The sequence below is a fragment of the Lates calcarifer genome, linkage group LG11, assembly GCF_001640805.2.
Source record: "Lates calcarifer isolate ASB-BC8 linkage group LG11, TLL_Latcal_v3, whole genome shotgun sequence".
Classification (NCBI taxonomy): Eukaryota; Metazoa; Chordata; class Actinopteri; family Centropomidae; genus Lates; species Lates calcarifer.
Window position 1 is genome coordinate 9,301,753 of NC_066843.1, and position 27,773 is coordinate 9,329,525.

Genomic DNA, 27,773 nt, shown 5'->3' on the forward strand with positions numbered 1-27,773 from the left:
GGAGGGGGGAGGGGGGGGGGGGGTAAAAGTATTTACAGGAAAACCTTGGAAAACCTTGGATGGATAAATTGTTGTTAAATGGCTGTGATGAATAGGCTACATGGGAGGGGGAAAAAAAGTCAGATATTTTGGCTGCAGAGACCACATTCATGATGGTCTCTACGGTGTCTCAGTACATCCATCGGTTATCTCGCCTGGCTCCATGCAAGCTTTTTACACCCCAATCTGAATTCACCGACTAAAGCCAGACCACAACTATTAGTCTACAAACAGCATGCGTCGCTACACGATTAACTCGAAGTCTTTTTTTCCCCCTTAACTTCAAGCAAATTACACTGTTTTTTATTTATACCGCACTAACCCCACAACGACAAACCTCATGCAGACACAGTTTAGAATGGTGAAAGACTCCGTGCAGGTTTTCTCCATTAAAAAAAAAAAGAAAAGCGGACTTCGGCAGGGGCGATCCACAAACCGGAGCCTGTTTTCTCTCCCGTTCGCCCTCACGTGCAGCCTATACTAACCTGGACTGTTTCGAGGCTCGTTTCACTTGTTTTCATAACTTTTCATTAAGATTAGGCATCGCCGGTCCGCATTAATCCGAAAAACTAACCTCGATTGTTTTAAATATCCAACATATAATTTCCCCCCCCTCTCTGCAGTATTCCCTTTGATTCACGCTTGACTCATATGGCTTCAGGGCCAATAGGGGTCCGCCTTTGGGGCGCCTTGAAACCGTCTCTTCTTATCCCCTTTCATCATCTAACCCGGGACGCCTTGAAACCGCAGGGCCAGTTATTGCCTTTTTTTTCAGACAGCCCAATGCGGACTGGCCAACAGCCAATCAGAGTCTTGTTTACACTCTGTGACTGACAATGCTCTGGCACCGCGCCAACCAATCAGAAGCGCGCATACAAGGGGGGGATTCATTTGTAAACATTTAGCATAATGTAATAACCAAAGTCCATAGTAATAACAAGGGGGGGAATATTGGAATAACTGTCTTGTCTGCATGATTCAGTGCAGAGTTTCAAGAAATTGGTTTTGAAACCATTTGTCAAAAAGCCTCTATTGGCCCTGAAGAAGGAAAAAATATAGACACAGGAATAGTGACTACTTGACGTGTATAAATGTCCTTAATTGTTAGCGAAAAACTGAATATACATAGAGCTATCAATCTGTAACAGAGACAGGCTACCTTAATTTATTCAGCTATATTTATGTTTGGAAAAAGTTTTTCAACAGTACTACATAAACAATTATATTTTTCTCTTGTATCTTTTTTTTTTTTTTTTTTTTTAGCTCTTTTTATATTTAACTATTGATGACATGTTTAAATCCCTAGGTAAATGTTCTCTAAGCACAGCATATGTAGGCTACATTGTTTGGCCATTTTTAGGCAGTTATCAGTAATTTTTATTTAAATATCAAACTATAATGTCAGATAAATTTCAGTTCAGCTGCATCTCTGAAAAAATGTTTTATTTTTGTTTGGTTTCACATCATTTACATTTGTTAGGATCAGATGAGATGTAATAAACTCTCCCTTTTTATCTTTTACTATTTTTGAGCTGTGTTCAGGTTTAAAGCTCTTGATGAATGTTATATGTGGTGTACATATTTTTGATTCAAATGTACTTAGAGTATTATTACAAGAAATGTAAGTTCACTTCGGGTTCTGCATAAATTGAGCTGTGATTCTGACCATTTAATTTTTGTTTTTACATTATTCACATTGTTATGAGCACTGCCTGCAAATGTCTTTTTAATCTACCATGCATTCTTAGGCTGAGCTGAGGCTGCACTGAGCTCTATTATAAGTGATTTAGACCATCCCGTACTTTAAATCTGGCGCTTTTCGCTCTGTTTAGTGTTGCCAGTCACCACACCATTGGCCTGCGCTAGCGGCCAATCGGAGCCCCCCGTATCTGCGGGCGGGCGGCACGAGCTCATTAACATGCAGGTATCCGACCAATGGGAGGGCGTGTTTACCCTGCCCCGAGACGCGAGGTACGCAGTTGCACCGGGAGAGAAAGCGCTGCTCGGAGATCCGAGCCGCGATCCAGCCAGGCCGGAAGCCCCAGTCCCACTGCTTCCATAGACTGAACCAGCAGGCTACTGCACAGCCTCAGATGGAAATACTGTAGGATTTCACTCTAGCCACATGGTTTATTTCAGATTTTGATTTTAAATGGGCGTCGCACCTGGCCTTGCACCTTCCCTCTCTGTGTTTTGTGATTTTATAATTTATTGTTATGCAAGGATTTAACATACCAGTAAGTAGTAATTTTATATACTTTATAGTTTTTTTTTTATTGAATAAAATATTTTAAGGCCTGTTTCCTCGTTGTAAAATGACTGTAGGTTATTTAGTCCAAAATGCTGCTGTATGTGAGATACTGTCCATTATACACAGTGCACTGCTATAATAACAAAACAGGATGTCTGTTAGGTGTATCCTATGTGGAATAAAGTGATGATTTAATCCAACGATCCGACAAAATATAGTGCCCTTAAATTATTATTATTATTACTATTATTATTATTATCATTATTATTAGATAATAGTTGTAACATTTCTGTAAATATATAAAATAATTAATTTCTAATCGACGACTTATTTGCTGATGCTTTGTTTTTAATTATCCTACATTTTTAGGAACGTGCCACTCTCTATCATTTTTATTTTTTGTATCTTATTTATCTTATCTTATTTTTTTAGTGCTGTTGGTCGAGATTTAAGAACCTTTGATAAATTGTTCAAATATATATTATGTTAGCTTGTCGGTAGGGTGTAAACTGTGGTTTTAGTCCGGCTGTGAAATTTATCTCAAACTCCAAGCGGAGGATTTGCATGGATCGAGCGGAAGGCATGTTTCCACACGACCCGACCGAGATGCACTCCCTGCCGGCTTGCCCAGTCACGGAGGGCCGCCTCTCCTCGCAGCACGATCCGACCTATACAGCCTTATTTGATTTATCGTGTGCGTTCCTGCCTTCGGTTGGATTCTGTAAATGAAATTGACAGCTCCTTAATGAATTGAATTAGGGGCGTCGATCATTTGAAGGTTTAAAAAAATTTTTAGAGCGTATATTTTTATGAGGGAATTCGCATATTTAAGGGTAAAATGAAAGAAAACGGCCACGGTTATCTACGCTACTGCAACTAAATTCACGTGAATGTACATTTCGAACACTCACAAAGCAGCAGGCTCGTGCCAATCTGAGAAATAGTAAATAATTTTATTCCAAGGTTGTTAGTGGAGACATAGGAGTGGGCTGAATGCAACAGCATGGCGAAGGGAAGGTAATGGCCGACTGCAAAGCACTTTCTCAGTATGGAGACAAAGGCAGTCCTCCTGACGGGCGGCCATTCACCTTGGATCTCTCCACAGTTCACTTACTGAAGGCTCAGCTATCACGTATGCTAGAACGGGGCTTCTTTAACGTTTTCACGTTGAGGACCCACATGCATGCACATACATTAAGCCCACGAAGCCTCACTTGGAAAGATTTTGTCCCAAGGATCTCCGTATGGAGGGATTTTATTGTTGTTGGTGTAGCACTGAGTTGTAGGCTAGGCTGTAACTGGCTACATGGGGAGATAATAGTACTGAGTGTGAAACAGCCTATATGATTAGAATAGGCCTGCTCGTTCTTATACATTACAGAATTTAGGTATTTATTTAGTAATTTAATTTATGGCAAAATTGTGCTTTTATCCTGCTGGGGGCTCTCTGCAATTCTCTATAGGGACCCCCAACTGAGAATTTATAAGATAAAACCACACACATACCCTACTGTGTAAAGAAAATTCTGCCATGTAGGATTTATTTATTTATTTGAACAGTGAAATTAAGCTGCCCTCTGCTATAGCCTGCTTTATTTTTTAATCACTCGCAGCCATCACTGAGGAACAAGAGACAGACTGTCATGTTTAGGTGATTGTTGTAAAGACAAAAACAGACATTTTCACAGTGAAATTACATTTTATTTTAATTCATACGAATGGGGATTTTTTTCCCCCCCTTTCCACATCTCACCTAAATAATGCCATTTTTGTGGCATGGCAAAGGATGTAGCCCATAATGTATTTACTACTCCATTTGATTACCTGACCTGAAATAGGTCAAGGCAGATGAAGACAGTGAGAGTGCAGTTATTCACATGCACACACATACACACGCTCGCTCACTCACGGGCACGCGCACACTCGCAGGCACACACACACACACACACACACCAGGGAGAGAGAGAGAGAGAGTCCATGTCTGCAGGAACTGATGCATCTCTGTTATAGAGCGGTATTTTAATTATATTCTTATTCTTTAAATATCAAACCATTTACTTTATGATTTGTTTGGAAACTTTGTGAACTGACAGCGCAGCTTCCGCAAATTGGTCGATGCATTTGTGCATTTTATCAATTGCCAGTTTTATTATAAACTGGGTTGTTTTGTAGTTTGCATATGGTGCACAAAAAACAACAACAAAAAAAACGTATTTGTCATTTATGTCATTTTCTATACAAGATCAGTGTGGTGTAAAAATGTGAAAATAGTCTGAGGTGTGATAGGGAGAAAAACGCCTGTGTCAATCCGAAACAATAGGACGAGCAGGAGAACGCAGGCAGCGTTGTTCACCTTGAGATGTAGGCTGAGTAGGCTTCCATCATTTTATCCCACCCATACAGGGCAACACGTTCCTTCCTCTAACACAACTACTGAGCTTTTATAGATTGTTGCAGCAATCACGATTTCATAAAAAAAAATGTACTGCATGTTAATATGCTCACCATGCTTTTGGGAGAGAGTGACAGCTGGCAACTGCTGACGTGGTAGCTGAATTAATTGTTTGGATAAAATATATAAGATGAACACTATTACATAGAATGTGTTATGTTTCTACATGGGAACCTGAAATGTGTCAGTCTGCTCGTCGTGCCTGTGTCTGTGTGGAATATGAGGTGCTCTTCTCCATATGATGCATATCAGGCCTATATCCCAGGCTGATCAATAGAGCTGAGGCTGAGCCCGGCTCAGTGGGCTCGAGGACGCCTCGCTGGTCGTTTGTATCCGCGGTGGTGACTTATTTTTGCACCATCACTTTTAGGTCGAGAAAGGGGTGATTTTAGCTGCATGCAAAAGAAACCTTGACATGAGAGAAAGGTAGCCTGTTACAACAAAATGCAATGGAGCAGCACTAATGATTTGTTTTCTCTGACATTTTTAAAGGAATATAATGCAATGTCAGTATTTTGCACCGTGTAATTCTTAACTGTGCTCTCATCTTTTTTTTCTTGATTATGAAAATTGCTTTGATTTCTCGTTTTGACAGAAAAGATGATCGGGGGCTACGTTTTTGGCTGGAGAAGCCTGCAATCGACTGAATGCAACACATAGATCTAAAGGAAAGGATTATTATATGGGTTGCATTTGATTTTCCTGACCTGCCCTATCCGGATTTCGGATTACTCGACATTCTTCGGAATGGAAGGACGGGATTTCGCTGCTCCGGCGCACCTCCTATCAGAGCGGGGCGCCCTGGTGCACCGAGCCGCCTCTCGGATCGCTCCCTCGGGCCACAGCTCTGTACAGCACGCCGGTCACTTCCCGCCGGGGAAATACTATCCCTCGCACATACCAATGGCTCCTCACTCAGGTTAGTCAAACATCTGCGTGTTTCTTTTTGTCACAGAAGAATGCAGCTTCTGAAATGTTTTCTTTTCCTTTTAATTCCAATAGAGGCAACACTTATCTATCTCAACGCTGGCTGTTGTTTCAAATGCTCTTCTCTTTATGTTGCGCTAGAAAGCCATGCGCATTTATCAGCGTGTGGCCTGCATGTGTGGTGTAGAACAAAGCAGATTATTATGTTTTTTTTTCTTAGACAAAAGAGATGAATAGACGGGGCTCTGTCTTAAATAAAAGGTTGCCCAGGTGTGGTTGTTGACAGAGTTTCTCTATTCAAATATCAGCTAATAAATCAGGTGAATTTGAATTTGATTTACACTAGGCCTATGATCAGGAATTTTGATTAAGCTGAACCAACATTTACAGCAAATATCTCAACGGTAATAAAGGCATTTTAGTTAAACAAATAGCCATTTGATAAGTTAGGTAAATGCCATGATATTTAAAAATGGCATTTAGGGTCTGTTTTAGTTTGCACGTAGGGGAGTTGGACAGAGCTCACTGGCTCTGGTCTCCCCCACTGGCTCTGGAGCTGAATCTAAAATGAGATTTTTTTTTTTTGTCATTTCACGTTACATTGATAAGTGTCACACCGATGCCATCACTTAAAACCACCCCTCACCCCACCCCCGTGCCCATACCCAGAGCTTTAAGCAGCCAGAGAAAGAGAAAGAAGCTGGTGGAACAGGTCTGCATGCATGGGGTTGTGCAGTGTATAGAGGTTGTGTGCGAAAGAAGAAACAATAGTGCTGGAAAATCCTCCCTCCTATGTTGGGCTTCGAAAGTGTCGGGGTGCAAATGTGTTCACAGTGCATGCATCAGGTTTAACAAGTGACTTGGGTATCTTGTGTACCCAAATGTGAACGTTTACAAACACCTAGTGCACACATTTGTGTCCACACAGCACAGTCCAAATGTAAAACTCATCATAAAGGCTGCTGAACAGAATCATCCATAGCAGCTGATGAATGAAAGAAACACCTGTACAGTCCAGTGCAGTCTGATAAAAAATAATCCTCTAAAATAACATGTTAAACAAAAAAACTCTGGTGATGCTGTAATATTCAGCTTTTCTTTATTTATGATAATTTCTGAGACCATATGGGTGACTCTGTGTAGATGCTGTATTGGATATAATTATAAAAAAAACACACAGATGTTATGATGGACTGGGTCACAATATACTGTTATTGCTTTTATTTTGCCCACCTATGTAAAACAAAAGAGGGTTTTTTTGAATAAGATGAATGACACCAGTGGCATATTGATTGCATCAAACACTTACACCTCTGGAAACCATTTCCTTTGAAAATATGCTAATGTTGCATCTAAAAACACATGTTTATGATGTGGCAGCTGAGGAATCTGGGGTCACTGGAAAGCAAAGAAAATTTAGCTCTTTGAAGTTATTTTATGTAACGTATATCAGCTGAATTTATAACTGAATTCTGTGGGCTACGTGTAGGTGGTTGTTGTAGGTGGGTAAATACAGTATCAGTGTTTTATTTTTTGTTTTGTTTTCTGCATTGCATTTTATTTATTTATTTGCGCGTGTGTTTGTTTATTTCCATTTTTTAATATCTTATTAAACTGATCTGCTGTAGGCAGTATTGTGGCAGGGTAATCAAAAGATATTTTCAAATTCATTGTGTTTCTACAGATTCTGAATTCATTTGCAAAATTGTGCTAAACATGAGGAATAATTACTCATTCAGGAGAATTCATGGGCACTGTTCACCATTCATCTCTCACCATTCATGTTTGCTTTTGGCAGTGCTTGCACACACTTACACACACACACACACACACACACACACACACACACACTGCCTGTGTCCGTATGTTTTTTTTTTCCCCCCTTTTTCTCTTATAGATGTTTTGTTAAGAGCATGAAGGCTAATGCTGGCTACAGGGTACAGGTGCTTACCCAACCAGATTTGGTGTTTTCTTTTGTAGTATTGTGCTGCAACCAACATGCTGACCTACCCTCCGAATGTCATCACTGTTCAATGAGCAGCACAGGTGGTTTATTGTTCTCCCCAGTCTCGTCGGTTACACATGGGTGTGACTGGAGAGGAGTCTATCTAATATCCTCAAGATTTGGAAAATGAGTCCAATCTTTACATTTCAGGTGTTTGATTGAATTAACGTGGAGAATAATTTGACATAAGTTCACATAATTTCCAAACCCTCTCCTGGGCTCTGAAAGAATCATTTTGTTATTGCCCTCTGCTGATGTACAAACTTTGATTTATTATTTTAATAATATTTGAAAATGTCAAACATGTCATCATGCAAATAGGTGGATGAGACATGAGGCGTAATTCGCATTTCATGCCATATATTTGTAAGATGCTAATTCATCAAAACAGCACACATTTATAATGTGACACAAAAAACAAACTTTTTTTGGTTTGTTTTTTACCCTTTTTAAAGCCATTTTTGACATTAGGTCCAAATTTAATATAAGCAAAAAACTAAGTATGCTTTTGGGATGTCTTTACTTTCTACCGTTCATGGTTTTTTTTTCTTCTTCTTCTTTTTCTTCTTCTTCTTTTTTTTTAACAGGCCAGTCATACTATGTAAGAACAGTCAAATGCTCATAGGTTGTCTGACCAAACTGGCCCCAGCCTGTTGTTCATCTTGACAGGGCAGGTCATTAGCGTCCCTTCAACTGTCCCCCTCCCTTGTACGCTAGCAACATTAGCACAACTGAGCATGTTGTTTGCCGAGTGTATTGGATCCCTTCAGTTTCTCTGCACTTTCCCCCTGGGGACTAACTTGCACACTGGTTCACATGAATACTTTACAAAGAGCATGAATATTTCAGGGTTGATGTAAAAATGCATTCAGAGGCAGGTTTCTGATGTGGCTCCTTGAAAGGGGGCTCCTCTGACTTTGCAGAGGTATTTATTGCAAGCGTTCCCTTCGCCCTCACTGCTGAAAAGAGTGATGGCTGGTTGCAACACCCTCCCTTGGCGTTGCTTCTTGCTGGGTTACAGAATTTCAACATATTTTTTGGGGAGGAAATTTTCCTTTTTCTCTCTTTATCGCAGACTGGTGAGTTTGGTTACGATCGAACAAACAACAGACGCAAATGCACACTCCCACCTTCTTGTCCGCTGAACCATGTTACTCAGCACCGGTAGAGATTCTGTCAGTGTGCATTTGCCTCTGTCCATCTTCACCTACTACAAGCCAGTCATTTGTAATGCATGTCAGGTGGTCGATTTATAGTTTGCACTTGCACTGTGTTCTGGGAATGTGACATTGGAGCAACTCTCTCTCTCTCTCTCTCTCTCTCTCTCTTTTGCTGCTTACTGAAACACTGAGACGCAGACCTGTTAACTCATCTAATGCGGTTTAATTCAGCCAGTTCATTTACAAGGACTTGGAAATAGTAATTTTATCTTCTGCTGGCTCTGGCGCGCTGGTTGGAGACGGTCTTCACTTGGCTGTGAGGCCGTGGATTCAGATGTTGGATAGTGTCAGAGCAGGAGACACAGTGGAGCTGTCTTTACTGCTGGCATTTATGGCTGGGGGCTCATCTTTCAGCCATATTGTTCTGATCAGCTCGCTCCGGCTGAGGTGTGGCTGTGTGAAAGCATCAGGGGGTTCAGAGGCTGTCCATGGCTGAGCTCTGCTCTAAACACCCCATGTAATCAAAGGTCATATTTGTGTCATCTCACTCACTGCAACCCCCCTCCCCCACCCCCCTTTTACATGTCCTCCATCTCCCTTACCATAAGCTGCCCTATCTCTCCTCCCCTCCATTTCTCCATCTCCTTTCTTTCCAGCAGGAAGACCCTTGTGTCTGGGAAGCGGTGGTCTTCCTGCCACTTCTGTTTTAGCCACCCTCCCCTGCCCCGGGCCATTGTTGCAGACCCCAGCTTTGTGTGTGTTTTACGGCTGCTGTTAAAGATAAAAAACAGTCCCTTCCACCCCCTTTATTGTTTTCTGGTAGGATGTCCCTGGCATTCCCTTGGTTTTTATGTCCTAGCTGGATATCCGAGCAGCTTCCCCCTTCAAAGGTTAGCTGTGCTGTCTGCCTTCTCCCATTTTTTTTTCCAAAGGGGAATAAATAACTTAACCGAGACTTTTATTGAACGTGTCATTGCTTGAATATCCCATGGGTCTGTGGTTGTTGGGAAGACGCTTCAAAGACAAACACAGGTGTTTGGTGGAGTTAGCAAAGAGCTGGTTACAACCGGGGTCTTTAAAAGAATAAACCTCAGTGAGTGGGTGAGGGTTGTTTGTGGGAAGCGAGGCTTCTCCTTCTTCTTCTTGGCCTTGTAGCTCTTGTGTTGTGAGCACTCACAGTTCGCACCCCGCTCAACTTTGCTTTTACCCACCAACACCACCACCACTCCCCCATCCTTGTTGACCCCCAGACAAGAGCGGCGACTAGAGTGTGTTGCGTGCTCAGCGTAATTATTCAGCTGCACAGCACCCAGCCCCGCTGAAAGCCTGCACCAGTCCTTTCTCTCTAAATCTAACAATTTTTGGGGGGGTGGAGGGTGGGGAGGGATTCGGCGAGAGAAATTCAAGCAGTGAGACTTACCTGAGTGAAAAGCAAACTGACATCTTGAATAACCCATCTTAAATATTACATTAAAGGGCTTCTTGTATCCGGGAGCTGCTGTGGTGGAAGTACAGTGACAGAACGTGGGTCTCAGGCCAAGTTCCATTTGGCTCCGGCCTTGTGTGTGTGAGCTTCCCTCCCTCTCTTTTTCTTTTTCTTTTTTTTTTTTTTTTTTTTGCTATCTGGCTCTGCAAAACAGAGCAAGAACCTTGGCCTGTTGTCGGGCTCGTTTGTGGACTGTTGTGAGATGACACGGTTCAGACGCGATGTCACAGGAGTCCCCCTGAATAGTGGAGGTGTTGCTTGGCATCCTACACCTGGCTGAAATAGCACCTTGCCCCGGTGCTGCCGCCATCTGTCACCTTCCCCTGACACTCCCACTGGAAACCCATACGACTTGCAAGGGCAGTCAACTGTCTTGGAAAAGGGTAAGTCCCTTTCATATTTGCAAATACGTCTGGTTACAAGGCTTACATGTGCCTACTGTGTTTCCAGTGAATTCAGGCATCCGTATCATTCAAATTCTGGCAAGCCCCAGACTTTCCCTTAATATTTATTGTCACTACTGGATCATGATACCAGGTGTCCAACAACCAGGCCACAAAAAAATAATAGCATCTGGAATTCATTACTCTCGGGTTACTAAAGTGACAGATTTGATGTCAGATAAAAGGTTTAATCAGTTCTTTTACTTCACATTTCTCTGCTCATCAGCAAAACTGTCCTCAGAAAGTGAAGGCCTTGGGCTGAAAAAAAAAAAGAAAAAAAAAGGGGGGGTCTGACTTTGCAAGAGGATTTTGGCTAGCGAGTGACCATGCTGCCTCAGAGACGGGCTCTTCAAACAGACCGCCACCCACACTACACCGTGTGGCATGGTGCCACAGAGCCCTCGCCTCGAGCACGGGGCGTGTACACAGGACAAACACAAAGGAGACCCACGGGTGAGAGCGACGGGCAGGGTAATACCTTCCTGTATCGGATTTCGGGGCATTGGATTTCAAAACCTTCCCATCTATTTTTACACTCAACATGAGGAAGTGAGAAACTGCATTAAGAATCCAACAAGGCTATGGAAGTCTTTTGTTCACTTCCCATGACGAACGCATACGCACGCACACCAAAACTTAAAAAAAAGAAGAAAAAATAAATAAATAAATAAATAGCTGGACTGAAAATATATTGTTGTGAGATTGAATAGACAGATACACTTGCCCAAAGTCAACCACTGCTGTTTTGTTTGTGATTTAGATCTCTCCCCCTGGTTTGCTCCTTTTTTTTCTTTCTCTCTTTCTGCCCCCCCATCCTCCCTCCCTCTCCTAGTATCAGGCTGCTTCTCATCAGGCAGCCCCAGGCCCACCTCAGCGCATGGCCGTATTGCATGTGACAGCTGTTAGACATTATTAACGGCTCAAGCAGAAAATCCAGATTACTTGTTTTTTAATTTCAATGTTATTATTGTAATCGTTCAGTGAAAAGAACAAAAAAGGGCCGTTGCCCCATTGTTGTCAGCAGATTTGTGGTCAGCGACAATACTGTATGCACATGAGTGTATGAGCGTGTGTGTGGTTATGTTTGGGTGGGTGGGTTTTTCTTTTTTTTATGCATGCATGTGTGTGAGTCCTGGGCTGTGTTCTCCAGACAACCCCCCTCCCACTACAGCCGAGGCACCCTGTGGTTGGCTGTGAGGCCTAGACAGGTGCATTGTTAACCCTCTAACGTCTGAGTTTGTCTCTGCTGGATCCGTCCGCCAGTGCTCCTTCGCAAGATTTCATGGCCATGATGCAGCTTGTGTGGCAGTTCCACTCGGGTGCTGCGCTAAAGCTCTCTGCGCGTAAGAGGAGTTTTGAACAGTCGCAATTTTTCATCTGTCAGACAACAGTTTGGTGCACAGGGTCTACAATAAACAGGTTGAAGTTTCTGCTGTAGCATGTTGGGAGGGAAACAATTATACAACTCAGCAGTTGTTCCTGTGCTGCACTTCCTTTCCCACTCCTGTTTGTTTATTTCGACTGCATACCTTTCTGTATTCTGAGCTTCCCTATTTTCAAATCGGCTGACTATGATCCATATAATGTAGATGCTATGTGGTGGAGAGTCCAGGAGCTGAGAGCAGATAAACTCAAATAATGGGCCACGATTCGGTGACTGTCAGTGGAGCAGCGGGCGGCGGTGACACACAGTACCAAACAATGAGGTGTGCTGCTAAATATATGCAGAGATTTGCCATTAAATATACATGCAGCATGCATCTCAAGGATGTGTCAGCCCTTTTGTGAGAAAACAAAGATTAGCATCAGGAATTCCATTTTAATAAGTCTCTTGGGACCATCCAACCAGCTGCCTAGTCCTCAATCCAAAGGGGACTTGTTGCTCTCTCTCTCTCCCTCTCTTTCTTATTTTTCTTCCTCTCTCTCTTGCATGGATTTCTTGTGCTCCTTCTGACACTGATTAGAACAAAAAAAATCCTGCTCTCTCCCTCCCATTCTGCTTTATTTTTTGTCAAATCACTTGTTTTATGCCACAAGTTCTTTCATGTCTACATGTTCTCTCTTTGATGATCCATGTCTGCACCCTGTCCCCCCCACCCCCTGCCCAACCTCCAACCTCCTACCTCCCACCTCCCCCTCTTCTCTTTTACATTTATTGTCCTCCATGTTTGTCAGACTGGGTTCCTCTCTGCCCCACAACCTCGTTCTTGCCTCTTTTTTTGTGGTCCCCTCTGCCTAGGTGTGACCACTAGGCTACACTGCCTCCTCTCTCTGATACAGTACGTGTCCTGAGGATCTGGGGCAAACGACTGGCTCCTCAGCAACAGATGTGTGCTTGTCTGCCGGTGCCGCACGCATTAGCTTTCTCCCAGCTCGCCATGCACGGCCACTGACCTACCCTCTGGTGAGCGTTGTGGGGGAGGAGGGGACTGAGTGTGAGTTTGTGTGTTTGCAGGAGAAAAGAGAGACAGACAGACAGACAGAGAGAAAGGAAGAAGAGAGAGGAGAACAACAGCGAGACTAGATGCACACTGTCACATGCTGTCATACACTTGCTGGTGCATTGCAAGCAGACGCATACAAAGGCGCGTGCACACACACACACGTCATACACACTCACACATCTTGCTTCCCAGGAGGCTGTGGGGGCCAGTGGGACAGAGCAAGCTTGAGAGTCTGGTTCGTCTGTTTACATCTAATTATAGAAACAGGACTATTTCTGCAACCACTGCTCCATCTTTTTTATATTCTTACAAGAGAGAGAGGGAGAGAGAGAGAGAGAAGTGAGAGCGGAGGGGAAAAAAAAAACAAAGCTTTGACAGCCTTTTCTCACAATGGTGAACGGTTATCTCATCCCCTCAGCGCTGCTACAGTCTGCAGGCTCTCAGTACAGTACAACAGGAGACAGAGGGGGAGGGGGAAAGTGTCTTGTATTGTAAGCTCTCTCATCCTTGTGTAACATGAATGTGCAAATTTATGAGAAGCGAGCAACGGCAAACAAGGCGATGTAGCCCCCCCCCCCATTAGTCTCACTGATACGTTCAGTTGACAATCAACCCAATAAAAAGAGAGTAATTTCCTCACCCCTGCCCCACGGGGCTCTCACTTCGACCCGGCGGAAAGCGTTGTCCATCACGACAGTCAAAACAAAAGGAAGAAAGAGCTGATGTTGGGGATTAGGGTTGTATAAAATGTATCTTGCATTAAAGAGACAGGGCCAGTGCGGTAGTTAATCCTCAAGCTTGGTGGCTGATATCCAGCTGAGTGGCTGTTGTTAGCCGGGGGGGGGGGTGTGTGCTCAGAGTGGGGAAATCTGTCAGGGAGGCAATGCTGGGGCTGCCTGTGATGCCAGGTGAGGCATGTGGGTCTGGGCCTCTTGCAGGTGCTTTCATAAAGGAACCCCCCCCAGGCAGCAATAGCAATGCACAGCCCACTGGAGGTGTGCAACCTGAGCCAGGTGCTCCTCATCCCCCACCCAAAATACATAAACTGCTACATAATGGCAGCGTGTGCTTGCATACACCCCACCGCCTCCATCCACACCCACCCCCCTTTATTCGGAGACATGGCAGGTAAATTAATTGGCCGTGAGTATGTAATGTATATACCGAGATAAAGGTGCGCTGTCTGGCCGAGGCGTAGCGTAACGGCCGTAATGATGGCTCCATTGTGTTGATGTTGAGGGGGGTAGTTAGCGGCACAGCCAGCAGGGCCCTTGCTGGAGGGCTGGATAGCCTCTGATTAATAGTGGAGAATGCTTTGAAGTGACACCCAAGTGCACCGGCTCACGGGCTAATAGCAATACCATCAGTATAGGGAGTCGCTCCCTCTTCCTCAGTCTTCATTAGCTAATGTTTCCCCAGTGCTATCTCGCCACCCTCCCCTCACACGCCCGCCTCATCTACAGAGAGCCTTTAGGAGCTCTCGGGGTTTTTATTTTTGCAATTGTTTCATGATTTCGCTGTCATTTCTCTCTGTCATGTTTGGTAAAATAGGAGATTTTTTTCCTCTTGAAGGCAGCGGAGAGGGATGGCAGAGAGGGTAGGAGAGGAGGCCTTTGCTCACATAGCTCCGCTGCGCAGGTGAACTGTGGCACAGCCTAAAGACTCATGGGATTGATGTGGCACAAGTGGGACATGGCTGGGGACTATTCCCAGGATCCATTTTGATCTCCCACACTGACAGACAGGCTACAGCTGTGGGTGTGTCTGTGTGTGTGTGTGTGTGTGTGTGTGTGTATGTGTGTGTATGTGTGTGTGTGTGTGTGTGTGTGTTTAGGAAGTCGAGGCAGGGAGGCAGGGTTGGGTCTGTCAGCTGTTGGAGTAAAGTAAACTATTAGCGGTGGGAGAAGGCAGTGTTTCCAGTGAAGAATTAGAACCACTTCTAATTGCAGTGAGGTTGGGCTATGATTACATGCTGGCTAATGCACTGACAGACCTCTCACTTGGCTGGCTCTCAGAATGCTGCTGAAATGGCTGAATGCCTTTTGGTTATACAGCATAATGGGAGGGTGTGCGGACACACGTGTGTATATGTGTGTGTGCTATGTGTGGGTGTCTGCCTGTGTGTGTATCTGTGATTAAACTTGCTTGTAAGACTGGCTTTCTGTGCTTTTTGCATGTTTTTGTGAGTTATGCATTTTGCTGGCATACGCACGTGGGCTTGTATGTGTGTTTGTGTGTGTGTTTTCCGTGTGATAACTGTGTTCTGCTTGTTTCTTGAGTGCCTGTCATTATTTGTAGAGGAGGCAACTTTTCTTTCCAAATCAAAACTCAGCTGGCGCAACTGTCTCTGAACAGTGTGGAAGGAGTGTGTTTTTGTGGGTTTGAGTTTTTTTGTGTGTGTGCGCGTGTTGTATTCGTGAGTGTGTGTATGCCCACGGGAAAGAGCAATCAAAGGAGCTGTGTGGTGGAGAGATTGTATAAAAGGAGTGAGAGAGGAAACAAGAGTGGCAGGCAGCTGAGAGGGCAGCATGTGGGGGTGGACGGGGGGCTGATGCAGGTGCCTAATTCTACCTCAGCCCTGGGCGTTTTATATTCCATCCATTTCTCTCCTCTCTACTTCTGCATGAGGCTGTTGGGGGATGTAGTAAATCCACCTGCTTCAATTATAACGCTGATTAGCCGATATATCTGTGACAGCAATCAGAATAATAACACACAACGATGGATTTATTCAGCATTATACTGTAAGTCTGTTGCATAAATAAGCAGGTAAGAGATTTAAGAAGCTGTGTTCATTTTTCACCCCATAATTTTAATTACTCTTTTTTTTTTCCTTTGCTTGTGGAACAGCTTGTTCTCAGGTGTGCCGACGCCCCCGTTCGCGAGAAGCTGTGGTTTACTGTTTTATTGGCAAGAGCCGTAAATCACGTCACATTCCCAGCATATGGGATGACAGTTACGGGAGTGTGTGTGTGCTGCTTCTTCATCAGGCCATTAGGCCCCTGTTATCTCTCTAGACAGAGGGGATGCAGACATCATTGTGGCATCTGTCGGGACAGGTCAGGAGGTCAGAGAGAACTTTGAAAACAGTAACAGGGTTTTGTTGTGTGAATCTCAGTTGAAAACATCCTGGGTTAGTCGAGGGTCATAGACAGACTCAAGTGTTTCAAGGACTAGTCAAGAGGATGAGTTTTCATTCTGGAGGGCTTTTGGAGGTCAGCAGTGGACCGTGGCAGGCTCAAGGATCCTAAATGGACCTGATTGTACACACGTGGGTTTGTGTGCGGTTGTTAGGAAACAAAACACGACACGTGTTGGGTTTATTTTGGTGATGTGGAAGGTCTGTACTTTCCTGGCTAATGTGTGACAGAGCCTTAAAGTATGAGGAGAGAAGTGGTCATCCGCGGTAACGGGGCTTTACCAGACCAGAGCCGTCTGCACACATGGAAACTGGATGGATCAATACCTCTGGTATGATGGTAAACTATGCAGCTGTGTGGGAGGGAGAGGATGGTTGGGCATACTGGAACATATGATGGTGCTGAAGATGTCTGTTAGCTATGAGGTCCACAATGTAGTAATGCCATTTTTTTTCTGTGCTTTTTGGCACTTTTTTATTTTTTTGATTTTTGTGTGCGTGTGGGTAAATGTGTGTATCCCCATTTGACAGATCTTCTTTCAGAAAGTGAAGCTGCTTTGAGGATCAATACTGACACACTGTCTGCACAAGTACACACACATACACACACACAATACACATACACACACTTTTACGCTTACTGTCTCATCTGTCAGTTGACAGAGTTTTCTCCAGCTTCGTAGGTTCTCTTTCCAGCCAAGCAGATGGCGAACATTCAGAATGAAAGCAGATCCTAAGTCCTTTTGGATCTCCATCAATCCACCAGTCTCTGGGACCCGTCCTGCACGGGGCTCAAGTTTCTCAGCAGTGACTGAGCCTCCCCAGCTCTCCAACGAGGCCGTAGTCACTGCCTTCCCCCACATCCAGTCTACCAGTGCTGTTTAATCTCACATCCAACAACGGTCCACATTCACTCGCACAAACACATTGGGGCTGAAAAATGGCCGCTGACAGTTGTTCCTACTGCTTGCTCCTTTTCATCTGTACCAGCTCAGCAGATACCACCAAACCCTGCAGGGTGTCTCTGCTCTCCCACATCCTTGCCCAGGGTGCAGCATCCCGCCGTGCGCACACGGCAAATGGTCTGAAGAGCTCATTTCCCACGTCTTCCCCTCGCCTGTCTGTCCCGCTTACCTGCGGCAGTAGCTGTACCACCCAGCCGTCCTCCTCCCCCAACCCCCCAGCCCTACGTCCTGTGTGTTTTATGTGACAGAATGAGCAGGATTTATTTCAGCACGCGTGCTTGGACCCTTTAACGGGGCTGGTTTGAAGGCGCTCCGCTTTGAAGCCGCGCCACTCTTAACTGTAAGTGATTTTACGAGACGTGCTTCTGTGCCAGTCAGCCAGGCCGCTGCGCCACAACCAGATTGGGTGGAGAGGAATTGGGGAGGGGGTGCACCATTCCAGCTACAACACCATCTGGGAGAGTGCACAAAAAAAGAGAAGAAGGGAGAAAGTGCGCATTCTTGTCTATGTGAGCACGCACATATATTTGTGTAGGTGTGCGTTTGCGTGCATGTAAAGGGAGAAGGGGCGGTTAGCCCTGGCTGTGAAAAGGAGAAGAAAAAAAGTTTGGCTTTTTGAGGGAGGCCTCATACTGCCCCTGCCCGCGTCTACTGATTTATGGGCTTGTGAAGGAAATCTCTCATTTGTCACTTTTCATCTCTTTTCTCCACGTCATCCTTTTTTCTCTCTCTCTCTCTCTCTCTCTCTCTCTCTCTCTCTCTCTCCCTCTCTCTCTCTCTCTCTCTCTTACTGGAATTCAGCTTTCCCCCCAAATCTTCCACTGCTTCCAAAGAATGGAGAGGAAGAGAGAATAAGTGAGGAAGAGAAGAGAGAAGGAGAGCAGCCAGGAAGGGAGCTGGTTTCTTTCCGTATCTGGTTAAAACCATTCTGCACAAAAGGCTTGTCTTAGTGGATATGTTTTAGTAAATATTCATAGGTGTTGACATGCTAGCGTAATGTATTTTGTTTGTGGTAAGAATGCGTGTCATTAGGTAGCGTATACTTTCTGCCTGTAAATAATTCAAAGCACTTGTTACGGTGCTGTTCCTGCTGTACAGTGTTTTGAGCATTATTGTTGGAAATAGAAAAGAAAAACATTGGGTCTTGGTGGAACACAGTGCCTGTGTGTGGAGATCACACACAGGGACATATACACACAGGTTTGCCGTTAATACCTGCTAGCCAGTACATTACCGCACTAAGGTCACAGTCAGGTCAACTGCAGTCTGGAGCTTTACTGTGTCTGTGTGCGCGCGCGTGTCCACGCCTGTGTGTGTATGTGTGTGAATGTGCGCTCGTTGTGTGTTTAGGTGCCGGCGTGCACCTCACTCACTCAGGTGCTAGCTATAAATCTGCCTCACCCTTTCCTGGCCCGCTGAGGACACAGCGGGAATGGCTGGGGGGCTTCACCCTCTTTCGAAGTGGGGGGGGGAGTAAAGGGTTAGAGGGGAAGAGAGATAAATGAGGGAGGGGGCTTAATGAGAGCCCTGGCTCACATGATTATGGGACTGGCTGATAGAAATCAGGATCTTTCTCAAAGAAGTCAATTAACCACCCCCCCCCCCCCCACCCCCCCCTTCCCTAATTATGCATGGATTGCTCCACTGGCTCTTTACTGATAGGGCTGCTCAGCTCGGCTCAATATGCAGACTCATGCTGCCTGAGTCTACAAGGGGTTGTGTGTGTGTTGTTAGAAGCATTTGTCAACCTTTTTTTTTTTTTTGGAGAATCTGCTGGCAGTCTCCTTTAAACTCAGGGTTTTTCAAAGCCATTAGTTCACCCAACCCCCCTCATCTCACTTCTCACCTTACCAGCAGAGAGCCAGTACCGGGCTGAACCAGGAGGGGGCTCCACCCCAGGAGGCCTCTGGTCATTAGTGCATTAGAGGGCTAGATGATGGGCTAGAACTCTGTGGTCAGAGTAAATAAGCAGTGTTGTAGAATGTCAACACGACCAGGCGGCTCCTTCACAGCACCCACTGTTGACATAACTGCTCTCTTATCTGAGGAGTGCAAAGCCCAGCCCCACAATAGAACACTGTGCCAGAACAAATACAGTAAGGAGATAGAAACCACACTCTCTGACACACAAATCCATACATGCACGCACGCACACACACACACACATACTGGCTGTGAGGGAATGTGTCACTTGGCGCTACGAGTCAGAGCTGTAGCTGCCGATACCGGTGTCTATATCGCACAAAACAATGCATAACTGATAACAGAGGACTACACAGCTGTAGTATAATCAAGTTGTGGCCCCAGCACAGGCTAATCATGCTACCAGACTACCTAGTGTTCATGTGAGCTCATGAAAATAATGGGGTGTTAAGGATCGCAGTAATCTGGGTAAAGGACCTGGACTCAGCTCAACGTGCTGCTCAACCTGGCAGGCAATGAAGGTCGGTCTGACAGTCATGAGACGAGCTCTGCCATCAGGCTTAAGTGAATGAGCAGTTTGTGGGAGTTGCAGCTGCAACTATCACTCGCATGTGTGTGTGTGTGTGTATGCGTGTGTGTGTGTCAAACTGAGCAGAGAGAAAGAAAGATAACAAAGGAGAGAGGGCACAGAGAGAAAGATGGCCGTGGTTTGCTCTTCAAACCTTTGTTTAAGTACCTGAGTCACATTTGCTATTTTTCTGTGTCAAAACATTTCACTAGGCCTTCTTCCCCTCATTGCCTCACATCACCCTAATAACTCTTCTTTATTTTCCTTCCCTGTCTCTCCCCGGCCCCCTCTGCCTGCCGTCCCCCCCCCTCCCCCGCCTTTCACTCCATTATGGCCCCTGCCAGATCTAGACTGAGCTTGGCTTGCACTGGCGCTGTGATAACCTGCTGAAAGCTGTTGCTCTCCCGCGGATAGGAGGACACCCAGCTGAGGTTTCTCCGTGCTACCTCTCCCCCCGTGCTTCCTCTCTTTTAACTCCGTGACTTTGACTCGCTTGTCTTCCCTTCCCGCGGATTCCCCCAAATCATATTTGCTGGTCAGGCCCGTCGCGTAGCTTGTGGCTTTCTGGCCCAACGGGTAGGCGTTGACATGTTTTATGGCCAGCAGAGCTAAGCGTATATTAAAGAAAAATAAGAAAAGCCAACATGTGCACTCATAGGCACACTGTTCAAAGTCGGTTTAATGGTTACTCTGGGATGTAGGGTTTTTATTTGAGACCCAAAACACTGCCAGTAGTGCTGTTGAGCATGGCCGGTCGGAAAATATATGAGTTTAATTTTCGTCCTGCTAACATGTATATATAAACTAGTGGTATTTTTGTGTGTCTTTTCAGCGAATGTGCATCTGTGCGTGTGTGTGCGAGTTTGAGGATGTGCTATGGCAAACAAAACGAGCAGCTGCAACACATCTGTTAACTTCGATCAGATGCTGCAAGCCTCTTGTAACCCCGCTAGGCCTCCCTCCTCCTCCTCCTCCTCCTCCCCGCCATTTCTGAATATGACCTGCAGACAAATACAGAGTGAGGGAGAAGGGGGGGGGCACACACGTGACCATCCAGCCCGCCCACCTGTCCAGCTGACTAGATGTGATTGCTGCGAAGGAGATAGACGACTGCAATGATAGCCAACCAACCAGACAGACAGGCCATGAGCAGTTGATCAAGATGATACGGCCCCCACCCATTCTCCCACCTCCCAACCCCCCTTTCCGTCTCCCCGGTTTGACCTTGGATTGTGCCTTTTCTACTCAGCTGGAGGAGAGGAGAGGCTTTTTATGGCTGCCCTGTTCTATGTTACACTTCATCTGTTCGTGTTCGGGTGAAGATGACCTTCTCTCCTCCGGTACAGATTGCAGGAAATGCTCCTAATTTTACTCATCTCTGCTCAAGTGTGTTGCTGCAGATGTTGAGCAGGCCCCGGCAGCGGCATTCCATGGATGACCAGTGTCAGCGGTCAGGAGACATAACTCAACTTTAAAGCCCAGTTTGTCAGATGCATTTCATAAAAGAATTTACTGTGTGATTTGGCTGACCTTGTACGTACTTGAAAGTGTAGTCTGCTACAGTGGGAAAAACGGTGGTTATCTGCATGGGCTGACTGGAGAATTGTCCTTATGGCTCAGAAGGTTTGCAACAATAGAAGTCAAGGAGACGCACAGCGTGTTCTTTACAAGGTAATACTGTATATCATTTGGCCTTGGCTACTTAGGTGCCGTCCCTCCCCATGTCTGTAGGTTATCAGAGCAAAAACGCTTGCATTTGTCTTGGCCAGTGCTGCAAGAATTAAACATTTCTCCTTTGTTCCCCTTGTGAACCAAAGGCAAATTATATTCAGGGCTGCAGAGAGACCTTGGGCTGGCTGGCTGGCTGGCACGGCGGCTCTCGGCTCCGTTATCTGCACTGTTCCGTCTCTGTGCCTCTGACAGGATACATCAGACAGAAAGAAGCCAGAGCAGGGAGCTGCCTTCTGTTTCTCTCACACACATCACTCCAGGACTTTATCATATTACAGGCCAATCCAAGAGAACTCAAAGGACAGCAGCAAAGCAGTCACTTCAAGTCAAGCCCCGGCACTGCTCTCCGTGACCTAAAGGAGGCGCCGGGCCACAGATGGAGGATGGGAGGGAGAGAGGATGGGAGGACAAGAGAGAACAGGACATTCCGACAAGCCCCGGTTGCCAGTTCAATGCCGGGATGCTGATTTACTGGCGGTTCTGACATAGGGAGGGGTGAACCTGTGACTCCCCATAAAACAAGATGTTCATTACCCTCCTAGGCCTCAGGAAAACTGATGGACAAATGAGAACAGAGAAACAGAGCGCAAAACGGGACGAAGGAGTGGGAGGGAGCGCGGTTTTTAAAAACCCAAAAAATGAAGAGAAAGTGTTTCCATTTTGAAGCATGCGGGTGACGGCAACTGGCGGGGAAGAGAGCGAGGTGATGAGGGAGGACAGAAATATGGAGCTGAGCAGCAGGGGGAAGGAGAGAGAGTGATGGAGGCATGATGGAGAGGGTGTGAGGACGGAAAGGGAAAACTGAGAAGGGGAATGAGTGATGGGACTCGAAGGAGCAAAGGGAGAAGAGGGGATGAAAGTGAAAAAGGGAAGACAGCAGGCAAAATCTGCCCCAATGAATCGAGCTGCTTGCAGATTTATGTGGTGTTGTGGGTATCATTATACATCCAGAGGAGATGGGGAGACTCGAGCAATGTGACGCCTTTGGGGTTGTGTGTGTGTTTATCTGTGTATGTATTGCGCCGCACTTTTATTCTCCCTTCTCACACTGTTCATGTTTCCTCCAAAGCAAACTGACTTCTGAGTTCAACAGAACACACTCGCCTGTGGTGAGGTAACATCCACCCACATCCACACTCCACTTTTCCAAAGCCTATCTATCTAGCACCGCTGGTTGAGAGAAGAGAGGTTTAGACCACCCAGGACTGGGTAGTCAAAGAGCTGCTTTGATGTGGCACAGGCATATGTGCAGTGCATGGGTACAATCTCTGCTAAAACACACTCACAAAACACAGTTTTACTGCCTCCTGTGCGGCATCATTACTCCTCGTCACTGGAGCGGTGGGATGCTCAAAAAAAAAAAAAAAAAAAAAAAAAGGAGAGAGAGCGATAGAGTGAGAAGAGAGGCAGCCACCTCCTGTGCCAGGCAGTGCCAGGCTGAAATACTGGAGCCGTATGGTCACCCTGAGGGAGGGGAAACCTGCCCAGTCTAACCACATCTCAATTAACCAATTAAGTTCAAAAGTTAACAGGGGACTAATTAGAGAGAATAATGCTGAGCACTTGTTTTAATCTGCCTTTTTCCCACTACCAGGCATGTCTGTGTCCGTGACCTGGCTGGCTGAGCTTTGGCTGCGTCGGCTGAAAACATGGCACGCAAGCCGCCGTTAGTCACCCATCCATCCCCATAGCCAGAACATAAAACCAATGGGTTTAGACAGATCAGTCATCAGCTGTAAAGCAAACCAGATCCAGAGCATTCCATGTGATGTTTCCAGTGGAACAGGAGAACCATGAAAATCCCATTTTTGGATCTGGAGATTGAGAGACCTGTGAGAGAATGTTCAGAAGTGGAGGACAGTTTTTAGTCATATCTAACGTGGCTATTTCCTGTTCGCCCCCTCATATTCGGTCCCACAGATGGGTTTTAATGGATGCCAAATGGGAGGTTTAGTGCCTCGCTATTGGCCTGTTGGAGTCTCTTTTTAACACCATCATATTAAATGACTTGTGTTTAGGACTCGAGGCTATGGCGTGCTCCTCTTGTTGACAGTATGCCACGGGCAGAAAGCGTTTGTAACTTACCACTAAAAGTACAAATTTTATCCCTGTATTCAAGGGGGGGGGGGGGGGGGGGGGTGCTATATTGTCTGCTACCACCAATAAAAGATATGTGGGCTGTATGACACAATTGTAGTGGGGCTGCTTTGAGCCCCGGAGCCAAATGCAGTGTGTTTGGAATCAGGCTGACAGCTAGATAGAAAAAGAGAGAGGTGAGAAATCCCTTTTTGACTCTGCTCGTTCTCCAGCGGGGATATCTTTGTGCTCTGATTTTTTTTTTTTTTTAGGGCTTTATTTGAAGGCTGTGACAATTTAAGTTCCTGCATGGTTGATTAGTGTGTGTGTGTGTGTGTGTGTGTGTGTGTGTGTAAAAGAGGAAGAGGGTGAGAAAAGTCTTGGATGTCAGGATGCAGTTTGAGGGGTGAAGGACTCCCCTGTTGTATGCAAGGCCCTGGAGGATTCCTCCCCCCTTCCTCTCTTCCACCCCCTCCTCCCCCTCTTACACTCATCTCTTCCTCTGTGAGATTCACAATGCTGGGAAGAAATGTGTCATTAACAGGGGAGACCAAAATAATGTTTATGGGCTCAAGCAGCACTGAAATCATTTTCCATATCAGTGCAACTGCATGGGCCCTGTGGGGGAGTAAATCTGATTTTCTCCTCTCTGTGCCAATGGGAAACATCATGGGAAAGAAAACAGATTGGATTGTTAGAGAGATGGCCTGACGCAGCTGTGGGCGGCTCTTTGTGTGTTTGGGTGTGTTGCTGCATGTGTGTTCGTGTGTGTGTACATCATGAGATAGAGACAACTATTAAGGGGAAGGCGAAAGAGAGAAAGCAAAAATAAAAATGCGAATGTTTAGCGTGCATGTGGATGAGAGAATGAGATGGATGAGCCCCACTATGGTAATCACAATTTCATGCCTCAGGAATAAAGAGCCATGACGCAACAAACGGCCCTGAAATGCTCTCATGTAACAATGGGTCAGTTAACAAGCGCACTCACCAAAGTTTGGACAGATAACAAATGGTTCTCCTTGAGGAGTGTGTAGCTTCGCCGTATACAAAGAACAAAGTGCTCTTGGCCCTGCGAGCTCTCAGCAAAATGTCAAGCCTTTATTGGCCATTCCATAAGAAATGCTTGCATTTTATCCGAACCAGGAGACAAAAAAGCGACTGCTATAGCGGGCAGCATGGGGGGGGGGATTTAATAAACTAAAATGCTGATGGAAATAACAAGGTGGTGCTTGGAGAGAAAACACTCCATAATGAGGGCCCGGTCCAAGCAAAACTGCAGTGGTTTGGAGTAATATGCACTTCCTGTTACATCATCAACATTTAAGTTCTCAGAAAGAAGACTGAATGACAGAAACTGAAAGCAGTTTAGTAATTTTTTGTGTTGTGACACTGCTTTTCTTGCGTGTGTGCTATTAAATCTGTGTTGTGGGTGTAGGGAATGTGAGCGTGCATGTGTGGGTGGGTGTAAAAGAGAGGGTAATGGGCCTTGAGCTCATTTGTCCTGGCCTGGTCCTGGCTGCTGTTAAGAATCCTGTCCTCCCACCTCCTGCGTCCCGGGCCTGGAATGCCTGCTTATTGTCCTCAGATGAAGCTGGTGACTCAGCACACTGCTGCACTTTCACACGGATCATGGCGAGGACGCTTAAACACAAGGGTCCGAGTCCGAGTTCGGACCTTTCCCTTTTAGCCATTTGTCTAACCATTAACGTCCTGAGTGACTTTATGTCCAGTTTACTTTCTAGTCTATCAGCAACATTAAACTTGAGCCACAAACCCTGTCCTGTGTTTTACCCCTCACCCCCTGCTCCTTCTTCTTCCTCTTTGCCCTCACCCACACTGCTCACCCCTTTAGCCAGCTCTTACTTTGACAGTTAGAGGTCTTATTGTCTCTTAAACGACACACTTCCTGGCCTGGCCTCCTCAACAAATAGCTGCACCGGTGCTTGTGTGTCCAGCTCTTTATTTACTGTGCCCATAAAACGCCTCTTCAGCAGGAACTCTTCCAGACATTGCTATCTCTTCCCGTCTGCTACCCCACTAACCTCGCCCTCCCTCCACCCACCCCGCACCACCGTTGGCACAGGAGTGATGGGATCAGAGGCGGAGCCCCTTTTTGATGATGAAAATAGGGGGCTTCATGAATGATTAATTGCGATGGAATTGAGGTGGAATGCCCCTTAAGGAGGCTGGCCAGGTAGTGGCACGCATGTTATACCTGCTTTGCCTTGAGAGGTGTTTTTGCAGACTCCTGTGAAGTAATGAAAGAGGGTGCGAAAGAGAATAGACAGTGAGAAACATATATTGGTGGGATGTGTGTATGTCCTCTGACATCGCTCCACCCTGACTAGAACAAAATATCCCTCAGAGACATTTTCTCCTATCTGTTTTCTCTGTAGCATCACGGCCTGTGTGGATCCATTGTTGTTTTCAGGCTCCCTGCCAAGCCGGGACAAGCCAGTTGGGCTAATTTGTTTAGGATTAGAATCTCTTATCCCTATCATGTCAACTTGTATATTGTATAAACAGCTGGTTGAAGTGGGCGGTGTGCTTCAGCTGACCTCCCCGAGCCAATTTTATTTGCATAGCACTTCTGCGGAAAAATTCCCAGAATCCCTTTTACCCTTGCCATTGCTTCAATCGCGAGCGAGTGGCTGACCACGAAGCCACTCTGCAAACACAGGCTGTCAACTTCTGCGAGACGACCACCATATGCACACACACACAATCACACAGAAAGAGGGAGAGGGAGAGGGAGAGAGAGAGAGGGAGAGGGAGAGGCTCACATATGCTCGGCAGCTCGCACACACACACACACACACACTCCCACTCCCACACACTCTGCTGTTTTTCACTCTCAAAGTTTCTCACAGTTCCTCACACCCTTATCTACACTTGTAGTCTAAACTCTCGCCCCTTACCCCTCCTCTGGATGTTGCCTTGTAGTACAGGCAATCTCTCTCACTCAATCTCTTCCTCCGTCCATTCTTCCAACTGCTTCTCCTGCTCCCTTTCCACTTCTCCCACCCCCGCACTGACCACATCCACTAAACTCACTCCACAGGCACGCAGTGTGGAGAGTGTCGGAGGCGTGCGCTGCTGGCACTTTCCCCCACCCCTGCACTGGGCCCAGCTCCAGGACTGGACCGCCTGCTCTCTCTCTCTCTCTCTCTTTCTCTTTCTCTCTCGCTTCAGTATGCCTCTGATCATCTGAGTTGTAGCGGGGGCTCGTTCCTTCGGTCCCACCATCCAACCACCCACCAACCCAAAATGATGAAGTCAGGGGACGGACTTTCTAAAGTGTGTGTGTGTGTGTGTGTGTGTGGGGAAGCAACCAAAACAAAACAAACAAACAAAAAAACCCCTCTTGCTACAGTTGTTTCCGAAGTGAGGAGGAATTTGGCTACCAGTTGCGCTAATGTTTTCAAGATGACTTTGACTGTTTGAAGGAAATCCCCCCACTTTAGTAGCCATTTGAAATTCCTTCTCTGTTTTATTGTGAGGAAGTAGGCACTGGGTTAGTCAGCGGCCCTTCAGGGTAGTGTGCGCAGTCTGTCTGGGGCCACTGGTGTGTGCAGTTGCCCAATCCAATCCAGTTTCCCCACTTATGTTACTGGAAAGGGTCTGAAAACTTAGTTGTGTGTTTATGAGTGAATATGTGTGCGGAAAGTCTGGCTGGCTTCTTCTTGGGCGTCTGAATTCCTGGGCAGAACATGGGACTGCATCGGTAGGAAAGTCTGATGAGAAAGACACTGAAGTGGGAGTGAAACTCACTTACCAACAGACATCCTGCTCAATATGTTTTTACTTGGTAAGTAAACATTCAGATGTCTATTTCTTCATCATTTCTGCCTCTACTCCCTGCTTTCAGCCGCCTTCCTTATATTAGTCAAGTGTTAAAGAGCCAAACTTTTAAGATTCACATCTAAGGGCACACAAACACAGATATTCTTAATGACTTAAATAAGAAAACTTGTTTGAAATCAGTAATCCCAGTCTTATATGTTACCAAAACATGTTCTGGTGTCTTGTCTCACTGTGTCAGAGAGTGAAAGCAGTGCCAGCAACAGCTGCCGCAACTAGCCGCTGGATTCTGAGCAGCCCTTGGAAATAGCTTAAAGTTTCTTGTTTTCTCTTTGATCGTGTAACTCATGGTGATACTGA

At 45.8% G+C, this 27,773-nt stretch overlaps 1 protein-coding gene across 1 annotated transcript in view; it reads left to right on the forward strand.

Moving 5' to 3' along the window:
* The first annotated feature begins 2,026 nt into the window (after positions 1-2,026).
* LOC108902693 (BAH and coiled-coil domain-containing protein 1) overlaps positions 2,027-27,773 on the forward strand; it is a 63,454-nt gene continuing 37,707 nt past the window's right edge. The window contains 2 exon segments of the mRNA XM_018704652.2: positions 2,027-2,276; positions 5,338-5,661. Of these exon segments, the coding sequence (XP_018560168.1) occupies positions 5,490-5,661 (172 nt within the window). The 5' untranslated portion in view covers positions 2,027-2,276; positions 5,338-5,489.